This window comes from Sinocyclocheilus rhinocerous, unplaced genomic scaffold (genome assembly GCF_001515625.1).
Source record: "Sinocyclocheilus rhinocerous isolate Xijiao unplaced genomic scaffold, SAMN03320098_v1.1 scaffold1566, whole genome shotgun sequence".
Lineage (NCBI taxonomy): Eukaryota > Metazoa > Chordata > Actinopteri > Cypriniformes > Cyprinidae > Sinocyclocheilus > Sinocyclocheilus rhinocerous.
In genome coordinates this window covers 47,301-58,026 of record NW_015657516.1, presented here as the reverse complement: position 1 = coordinate 58,026, position 10,726 = coordinate 47,301, and the positions used below count along the sequence as shown (strand labels likewise).

General features: G+C 36.2%; 1 protein-coding gene across 1 annotated transcript; it reads left to right on the top strand.

Annotated features, from left to right (window-relative positions):
• The first annotated feature begins 1,014 nt into the window (after positions 1 to 1,014).
• LOC107721242 (glycerol-3-phosphate dehydrogenase [NAD(+)], cytoplasmic) lies at positions 1,015 to 5,354 on the top strand. The gene is made up of 8 exons (XM_016529171.1): positions 1,015 to 1,121; positions 2,017 to 2,194; positions 2,406 to 2,546; positions 2,630 to 2,768; positions 2,896 to 3,008; positions 3,093 to 3,329; positions 3,414 to 3,520; positions 4,646 to 5,354. The coding sequence occupies exons 1-8, from the start codon at positions 1,081 to 1,083 to the stop codon at positions 4,740 to 4,742; spliced, it is 1,053 nt and encodes a 350-aa protein (XP_016384657.1). The 5' UTR covers positions 1,015 to 1,080; the 3' UTR covers positions 4,743 to 5,354.
• The last annotated feature ends 5,372 nt before the right edge of the window (positions 5,355 to 10,726 follow it).

The window sequence follows — 10,726 nt, the reverse complement described above, 5'->3', positions numbered from 1 at the left end:
CCTCATTACTCTGAAATTTTTAATGTAAATGTTAAGTGTAAGTGAAATGTTAAGTAGGCCTACTGTAAGAGGTCTTTCATGATGCTACATATGCTGGGGTGTGAATTTGATAGGTGCTTGATATAAAATAAATGGTGCTTTAAAAAGTCCTTGAAAGTCCTTGAATCTGGTATTCATGAAAGAGTGGGAACCCTGTACTTAACCAAATGTAAACTTATTGTAACAACCTTTTAATCAAAAAATAATTTAATGAATACTTTTGATAATTCATCAAATTTCATCTGTCGAGGCTATTCAAACTCGAATCATCTGTGAGGCAAATGCTGTTTGGCGCCTAAATGCCAACTGAACTTTCTGAAAGATTTTAGGAAAGGAAAGGAAAGGAGGTGACTTGTGGCCAAGTATGGTGACCCATACTCGGAATTTGTGCTCTGCATTTCACCCATCCAAGTGCACACACACCTGAACACACACCCGGAGCAGTGGGCAGCCAATGCTGCGGCGCCCGGGGAGCAGTTGGGGGTTCGGTGCCTTGCTCAAGGGTTTCACATCAGTCGTGGTATTGAAGGTGGAGAGAGCCCCCCCACCCCCACGACTGCCCCTTAGCACAAACATGTTTTGGGTCTGTGCATTTCTATTTCATTCAAATAAAACAATTATTATTAATAATATGTCTATCCTACTTCCATTTCGTCGAACTATATGTTTACCTCAGGAGTCTCCTGAGCGTCTGTTTTGTGTGAAATACGCAAGGTCGCGTATTTAACCGTGCTTTTGTGATCGCTATGTTTAAAAATGCTATTGACACTTGTCTTGCCCTACAGAAATTGCACCTTCGTGGTTTCGAGTCTTAAAGGCAGTTAAATCCCACATAATTCGCAGCCTAAATACAGTACGAATCATGAGTTTCTAATAATAATACATTATCGTCAGTACAGTACTGTCTTGAGGTGCGCTCATGTATGAGCAGAAATCAGCCAATGCACGTTAAGGGGAGTGAGGCGCGCCCACAGGGTTGTCTCCGGTCCGTCAGCGGCTCTCAAACACACCGAAGTCCTACAGCCGGGACAGACGCGCAGTATGGCGGCCAAGAAAGTCTGCATTATCGGCTCTGGCAACTGGTGCGTGACATTTACACTGCGTGATTGTTTTATACTGTTTTTGCTGGTTTATGTTTATTAATGCAAAGCTACTGGCTTAAGTGTAGGGTATTTGGAAACAGCCTGTTTTGAGGCACAAACGAAATTTATTTATATTTTAGGAAGTTGAATAAATGCGGTATATGTTGCACGGCTTCCCTCTGTGGATCTCAAGTGTAAACCAGGAATACTTAACCTCTCTGCTCTTTGAATATTACAGATAACATTACAGATAGATTTTAGATTTAGTGAATTTTTTGAAAATTAAAATTATTTATTTTTTATTTATTACATGCATGCATTGCATTTAATGTTCAAACGTGCATTGTTTGGCTTGCTTGAGTTGCTGAGGTAATATTTGCTGAGTAATGATTGGCCCAGGTGTCCACTGGTCCTCATAAAGAATAGGCTGCAGTCTTTTCTTTCTGACCCATAAACTTCAGGTTTTTTATGGCATTGCAGATAGCCTACTGAAGCAAAGCTGTAATATGATATGAACTGGATTATTATTATCATCCATTATTAGTATCTTAATTGCATGTTTCATGCTTCCAGTGTTAGAGGATTATTAAGTTTATATTTAGAAGGATTTATTTATGATTGCAGACACAATTTTAAAAGTTTTATAATGTTTGAATATATTCAAAGAATATTATTGTATTCCATAATAGTTACCAAAAACCAGTGGTACATGCAGTAACTGGTTTCCAGTTTTAACAAAGTCAGGACTCAATCTGTAATTTAGAGAATGTATGTCACAGTAATGAATCTGGTTCTTCTGTTAATTAAGCCCTCAGTATGTGCAGATGTCATTACAGCAGCAGTATTGGCTGTTGTTTATCCATTACAGTTTGTCAAAGTTCTTTCATTTCCTCAGGGGTTCTGCCATTGCCAAGATAGTGGGCGCCAATGCAGCAAAATACAACACGTTTGAAAACACGGTGAACATGTGGGTGTTTGAGGAGATGGTCAACGGACGCAAACTCACTGAAATCATCAACACCGAGCACGAGAATGTAAAATACTTGCCTGGACACAAGCTGCCGCCCAACGTGGTGAGAACATAAAGCATCTAAAGAACCCTTGAACTCTTTAACCATTATTGCTGTTCACTTGTTAACAATGATAAATGTAGCACTTCAATGGAAATTTGGATATTGAATAGTGAAGTTATGTAAGGAAGCCATCTTGAAACTCATGGAAAGGAGCATTAAAGTGGTGTTTGATATAATAAATAAACAGTGATAAATGGCTGTTTTTCTTCAGGTGGCGGTTCCGGATCTGTTGGATGCAGTGAAGGGTGCAGATATCCTCATTTTCGTTATCCCTCACCAATTTGTGTCCCGAGTCTGTGACACCATTAAGGGTCACATCAAAACGGACGCTGTGGGAATGTCCCTCATTAAGGTCAGTGTCTTTCTTTATGTAGTTACATTTCAGTTTGTATGTGGCCCTGCAGCACTGTTATACCACTGTGTGTGTTTCGTAAGGGTGTGGATGAGGGTCCTGACGGACTGAAACTGATCTCTGATGTCATTAGGGAAAAACTCAGTATCACCATGACCGTGCTGATGGGAGCCAATCTGGCCAATGAGGTCGCTGATGAGAAATTCTGTGAAACTACCATTGGTAAGCACACAAAAACTGAAATATTATGTTTTGGTAATGACAGAGAAGGAAAATGTGCCTATGTGCCACTGTAACTATATACAGCCACTATATTTCTTCAAGTAATCAATAATAATCTTGTGTTCAGGGTGTAAAAGCAAAGCTCACGGACCCCTGTTGAAGGAACTGATGCAAACCCAAAACTTCCGCGTGACGGTGGTGGAAGAGGCTGACGTTGTGGAGATCTGTGGGGCGTTAAAGGTAAACATCCATCCATAGATTTTCATTCTATTTCTGAAGCATTTAGTGGCATAAAAGTTTAGAACTGATGGTTTTTTATTGTAGAATATTGTCGCAGTGGGCACTGGTTTCTGTGACGGTCTGGACTTCGGTGACAACACCAAGGCCGCCGTGATCCGTCTGGGTTTGATGGAGATGATCGCCTTCGCTCGGATATTCTGCACAGCCAGTCCGGTTTCTCCCGCCACGTTTCTGGAGAGCTGTGGCGTCGCCGACCTCATCACCACCTGCTACGGAGGACGCAACCGCAAAATCGGAGAAGCATTTGCTAGAACGGGGAAAGTATGTTTGGCCCTCAGGTTTGAACGTTACCTTATTTTCTCTCAGTGTTCTTGTGCAGCGTTAAATATTTCGGTTTGTTGTCAGTCTATCGAGGAGCTTGAGAAGGAACTGCTGAACGGCCAGAAACTTCAAGGTCCGGCAACTGCAGCAGAAGTTCATCAGATCCTCAAACACAAAAACCTGGTGGAAAAGTAACTATCTTTGAGTTCTTCACAATCAGTGCTGGGTAGTAACCGATTACATGTAGGCTAATCTGGATTGCGTAATCCGATTCCAAAAACCAAGTACTTGTAATTAGATTATATTACTTTTTTAAATACTTGTAATTAGACTACAATTACTTTTTTATTTATTACATGATTATTATTCAGACAATAGGAATAAATTATTCATAAATTCTTGATTCTCCTTAATTCTTTGTTATCTTTTAAATTTTCCTTTCTAAGAAAGCCTACCACTATATATTCAGAAAGTATTCAAGTTTTGTTTTCGAAAGTCTTCGAGTTTTCGAGGTTTGGTTAATGGTCACATGACATGCAGCTAAAGCATTTTATTTTGATTATTGTTAACTTAAAATCATTTATTTTAATGTCAAAGTTTTATGATTTAATTTATTATTAACTTTTCATTAAATTCACAGACCTCCCTGCAGTTCCTTCGCCACCCTCAGTTTGGGAAATCTTGACCTAGTTTAATGTTTAATGCACTTCTTGTTGCTAATAACAATAAATTGAATATATTTTCTTTCTCTTTGTAATTTTGTCAATATGGTACAAGATTATCTGGTCCCACTTTATATTAGGTGGCCTTAACTACTATGTACTTACATTTAAATTAATCATTTGGTACAATGCACTTATTGTGTACATACATGTTTTTACATTGTACTTATATTTTTAAAAATACCTATATGTAATTACATCTGTAATTAATTTCTGTAATTACATTTATAATTACACTGTTGAACCATCCCTTACACCTTAACCCACCCTTAAACCTAACCATACCACTAAACCTGTCCCTAAATTTACCCGTATCCCACCTCAATAGCAGCAAAAAATGTTTTGCAATACAATATGAACACAATAAGTACATTGTACTTATTTTTTGATGTAAGTACACAGTAGTTAAGGCCACCTAATATAAAGAGTGACCGATTATCTTATTTAAATCAGTGAGATGAATGAGTTAGGTCAAAAGTAATCAAAAGGTAATCTGATTGCGCTGTAATCTACCCAGCAATGTTCACTATATGGAAAACATATTTTTGTCTCTTTTTCATGTATTTATGTAAAACTTTCTATGTTTCTCTACAGGTTCCCCCTGTTTAATGCAGTTTATCAGATCTGTTTCCAGGGTCACCCGGTCAAAGAGTTCATCACCTGCCTACAGAACCATCCAGAACACATGTAAACATCATTATGGACATTACGACTGTTTAGTTGTTTTTTCATTAACACAGTATGAAAGATTTGTCTAAATGTTGTAAATTAACAGTAAGATTTTATTTAGGATAAAATGCAATGTAAAGTCCTGTATTGAAGTCTTGCACTCTCATAAAGTATTTTTAACATTTCCTATTCTACAATTTTCAGCCAGTGACGAAGTGCCTTAAAGTTGAGCCCTCAAAAGCATTTATTTTCTGGAAAGTTTCTTTGTTCATGTGCCATAAAAACAGATTTAGTTCACTCTTGGGTCAGTAGGTTTGTTTGTGAAATCATTAGTGACTTAATTAGTGACTCATTAATGACTTAAGAAAAAGTTAACATCTGAGTCCAGCGTGTCTCTGTACATTGATATTTCTCTCTAACACACAGATGGAATGTGACCTTTATTTTCCAAAACTCTCTGACGCATGTTCACCTTTAACATTTTAGGGGTTCAACCTTTGACCTTTTCTTGAGAGCAAGCAACTCCTTACCTAAAACAAAATGGAGCATTTAAATAGCTAATGTTTGCAAACTGGACTTATCCTGCACTGCAGAACAGATCTTATATTTAAGCCAGATATTAAATGGAAATTGTCCACTGCATGATTGCATTGTTTTGATTTAATGTTAGAATCATGTCAGGTCCATTCATAATTTTCACTTCCAAGTGAAAATTTCACATTTCACATAATTCAAGTGTGAAAGGTCAGTTGTGTGTTTTAATTTTAGCCCTGTGCACCTTATTTATAATTATTGGTTCCTTCGCTTTTCCAGCGAACAGCAGTATCATTCAAGTGTGAAAGGTCAGTTGTGTGTTTTAATTTTAGCCCTGTGCACCTTATTTATAATTATTGGTTCCTTCGCTTTCCCTCTATGAGAACAGCAGTATATATTTATATCGCTCTCTATCAGGTAAAAGTAGCACTATTATTAGAGATGTGATTTTCCGCTTTGGACACTAGAGAGCGATGACTTGCCAAAATATCTAGCAGAACATACCGTATTGTATGTGATACAGTAAATCACTAATGCAATGCTCTCGAAATTCAGTTAAATAAAAGGGTGGGATTAATATTTAATTATGCTAATTAAGTTAGCAAATTTTCGGATAATAATATAGAAATAGAGCACTTCTGTTGAGTTTCTGGATATGTTTCTGAATCACTAACAGGCTATAGCCTACAATAAATAAATAAATACAAGTTTACAAATACAAGTATAAATTTAGTTAAAGATACTAAGAGATTCAGAGACAGACTGAAGCTGGATCATCAGACTGGATCTCTGACCATCAGAGACATCAGAACCACAGACTCTGGACTTTATGATCTGCTGATCATGAGCTTCCGTCGCCGCAGAAGCAGCAGGACCAAGGTCTTTCTCCTTGCTGTTCATGGTGAGTCATACATTTTTGATTTATTAAAAAGCTGCACTTCAGCTGTAATGGATATGACCGTTTCTAATCTTACCATCTCTGATAAGCTTCACTGGACATCTGTTTTAACTGGTCTATTATTTCATCCACATTGACTTTTAGTTCATCGAAAGAAGTGCAGAGAATGTCACTTTTATATCCACAACATGAAAGTGGCTTTTATATCCAGAGTTATTTCATGTTGTGTAACTTGTTTTCTTTTTTGCCCCCCTCTCAGTAAAAAGGTCCTACATCATCTGTTGGTTTGTGTTTCAGGTGTTTCTGCTGCTGAACGAGATGAAATGAAGAGAAAGTCAGTGAAGGAGGGAGAATCTGTTACTTTAGACACTCGTGTAATAAAAAACCAAAACAATTCAATAACATGGTATTTTAATGACACTCTCATCGCTGAAATCACTGGAGATCAGAGTAAAATCTGTACAGATGGTCAGTATGAAGATGGTGCTGAGAGATTCAGAGGCAGACTGAAGCTGGATCGTCAGACTGGATCTCTGAACATCACAAACACCAGAACCACAGACTCTGGACTTTATAAACTACAGATCACCAGCAGCAGATTTAGCATCATTAGGAGTTTTAGTGTTACTGTCACTGGTGAGTATCATTGAGTTGTGATGCACAATATATCCATCTTTGATCTTGGAGGTGGCTGATTTGAGAGCAAATGAGACAAGAGCATATCTGGCGAAGATGTTTCAAATTTTGCAAAGATCAGATCAATTTCATTGGCATAAATGATGGCAAAATATTTTGAGTTGTCCCTGTAAATGCTCGGGTATTACTGTTAAAATACATTTTGCCTTGTGGTTTTTCATCTTATGTCTATTCATCTTCAACCCATCAGTGTTAAATGAACACTTAAGCCGGTGTCACAATATATTCGGTTCCTGAAATATTTGTTTCCAATGGGTGGCGCCTGAGTTTCCCCTATTGTGGGCTTGTCCTTGAGACAACGTGCAAACAAATGGAACTGAAAATATTAGTGCACGCTCCTCAAATCACTACTTGTTTAATGGATTATTTCGAAAATAATGAAGTTTCGATGTTAAGCATTAACTGCAACAAAACAATGCACAGTTTGTGTATATGATAAATCGTCTATTAGCTGTTTTGCCTGATTGATTACAGGCACACAGCAAAACAAAAAAGAAGCTAACAACCTATGCTAACCTATATTTTTTAACTCTTTGATGTGTTTAGCTGTTTATATATTTCATTTGAGGGGCTTTAATTTTTGTTTGAATACTTTGATTAGCATACCTAGTCTGCTATTCCTGCAGTGTGTATCCAACAATGCCTGAAACAAACATCTATAAATGCATCTGTGGCCTAATAAAATGTAGACTGTAAAAAATGACCGTAAATTTAACGGAAAAAAAACTGTAAAAATGCTACAGTAAAAACCTGTTAAATGGTTAACGGTAAATTCCCCTACTATATACGGTGAAAAACTGTATTGGACATTAATTTTACGGTAGTATACCGTTTTTGGAAGTGAAAAAGACTATATAATTTACAGCGAATAAGCACAAATTGACATTCACAGAATTTTTTTTGTTTAAATAACTATGTTTCTTCTTATTTTTTCCTTATCTTGTATATTAGGGTTATGTGTTACACCTAATGTTGTTAAATTATTGTTTATTGCATTATTTCAGTTTCATGTGTGTTATCATGATGGTGTTTTGTGGGAATGACACTGTGCACCTTCTATATATGTTATTTAAAAGCTGCTTGTGATGGGCTTTGGTTCATCATGTGACTTTCTCATCACCACCTGCATTTGGTGGTTATCAGTGTATTACAAAGGTACAAAACAGATTTCAGTACTTCAATAGGTTGGTATATTAACATTATATCAGTTAATGAAATTACGGTATTTAACTGTAAATTTAAGTTAAAATCGTAAAACCTAAAACGTTTTTTTACGGTAAAATTCCGGCAACCACAGCTACCATTTTTTTACCGTACATTTTATGGATTTTTTTTTTTACAATGTATATAAGCTAGCCTGGTGTGAGTATCCTGTGTCATTCTTTCTTTCATCTCCTTCTTTTTTTTTATAGCCAAAATTTCCTAGCCTCCACAGCCCCATCAGTAACTTTATTAACACCAAACTATAAATTGTCCTGGTTTTTTTCTTCATATTATACTATCATACTTATTTTTCATATTATATCATGTAGAATTATAATTAAAGTCAGACACATATTTTCTCCTATTATTTTATGTTTAAACATTTTTTAAACATCAACATTTTTCCACATTCACCTGTCTGAGAATCACCAATCAATAGATTATAATATATTAAAGTTAAGCTTAAAAAAGAGCATTTTAGCATTTTAGATTCAGAAAATCAAACAATGTGATACAAAGAGGTGATACAGGGTGAGATCCAGGCAGATGAAGTCTTTCAGTAAAATTGTAATTTATTAAAAACAATGATAAATCATAAGTGATAACAATTACAAATGATAATAATGTAAAATTAAAGGAAACGATTAAAATCGAATACAAAATCCAATCTGAGTGTTTTCAGCTAAAACTCTAAGAGAGTAATCTAAAACCTAAGTATAATAATCTTCAGAAGTCAGAAGACCAAGGCAAGGTAATAAGAACAAGATAAAATGGTGACATGACATGGTGTGAGGACAACAACCTCACCCTCAACACGGACAAGACAAAGGAGATGATAGTGGACTTGAGGAAAAAGAGGAAAACTCACCAGCCACTGTTTATCCGAGAGCTTGAAGTGGAGAGGGTGAGCAGCTTTAAATACCTGGGGGTCCACATCAGCGAGGACCTCACCTGGACACTCAACACCACCCAGCTGGTTAAGAAGGCACAACAGCGGCTGTACTTCCTGAGGAGGCTGAGGAAGTTTGGCATGTCACCTAAGATCCTCAACAACTTCTACAGCTGTGTAGTTGAGAGCGTCTTGACCAGCTGCATCACTGCGTGGTATGGTAGCACTACAGTGAGGGACCGCAAACGTCTGCAGAGAGTGGTGAAGACTGCTGAGAAGATCATCAGGACTCCACTGCCCTCTCTGCAGGCCATTTACCATCGCAGAGTCCACAGAAGAGCTGCATCCATCATTGCATCCTAAAACGTTGCTACCGTATTTTTTTACGGTAAAATTCTGGCAACTACAGCTGCCGTTTTTTTACCGTAAATTTTACGGGATTTTTTATTTACAGTACAACATCACCAGATATTATGTCTGCTCGATAGACGTCAGGTAAGTTTTCTGTGTACACCTGGCACATGTTTTTCTCTGCTTAAATTGTTTGAAGTCAAAGCGAGGTAATGAGGTGCCATAGATAAGAGCAGATAAAAATATCAGATAAATGTACCAGATGAAGTTGTGCTTTTACATCCTTTGAGCAGAAACAGCAGAGCTTTGCAATCTTCAAATATCACTTTGCAAATACCAGCTCTTGTAAAATAACACTTATTACCACGAAAAAAAAGAAGACAAATATCCAAACATCCTTGCATATTAAAAGTATTTTTGCAGAGAATTAGTTTCCAACATCCTTTCCAAACATCAACCTTTTATATGTCAAATGAAGGAAAATATACTATGTCAATGGGATATAAGTATCAATGGGATTAACCGTAATAAAAGAGTATAAATAAATAATAATAATAATAACTCATAATGAATATACTGTATGAATCAATATATAAAAAACATAACAACAGTGAATAGGCTGTGTAGAGAGGTAACAGATGATGAGAACTAAAGTAGTTAACTAATGTTAACTAATGAAACCTTATTGTAAAGTGTTTCCAAAATATTGTTCAAATTGTTACTGCCTTAAGTTATTATTTTGGAATAAATGAAAAATAAATGAAAAAACACTATGAAATGTATAATTAGTATTTAAAATATTACATAAAATAAAAAATGATGTTAATAAAATACAAAATAGAATTATATTTGTTCTCTCTTTTTTATGTGTATTTAACCAAGATAATGTGACAGCATTAAGTGTAACAGGGACATGAATATTATATAGGCTATATATAAAAACTGCCTCCTCATTTTAAAACACCACCACATGCCATTGATATAACACCATATTTTCAAATAACTGAATAATTAAAACAACTTTAAACGAGTAAATCTTCTATAGGCTACATGTTTCATTCATTCATTCATTCATTCAAAAAAAAAAAATCTAATGGTTTCCACTACACATACAAATATTACAAACCATTAACTATTAAAGGGGTCATATGGTGCGATTTAAATTTTTCCTTTCTCTTTGGAGCGTTACAAGCTCTTGGTGCATAAAGAAGATCTGTAAAGTTGCAAAGACTAAAGTCTTAAATCCAAAGAGATATTCTTTATAAAAGTTCAGAGTCAGCCACACCTACCTAAAATGGCTCGTTCTAACACGCCCCCACATATCTACCTCACTATGTGGGAAGATTTGCATAACGCCGCCCAAATGTTCACGCAAAGATAGAAGGCGTAACTTTTATTCTCGCAGTAGTATTGTTGTTGCCGCCGCCGCCATGTC

Bases quoted from the DNA above. Each gene is read 5' to 3' on its own strand.
- LOC107721242 (XM_016529171.1), top strand. From the start codon at position 1,081: ATGGCGGCCAAGAAAGTCTGCATTATCGGCTCTGGCAACTG. The intron at 2,195-2,405 runs GTGAGAACATAA...GTTTTTCTTCAG, and splicing joins ACAAGCTGCCGCCCAACGTG to GTGGCGGTTCCGGATCTGTT. The intron at 3,009-3,092 runs GTAAACATCCAT...TTTTTATTGTAG, and splicing joins AGATCTGTGGGGCGTTAAAG to AATATTGTCGCAGTGGGCAC.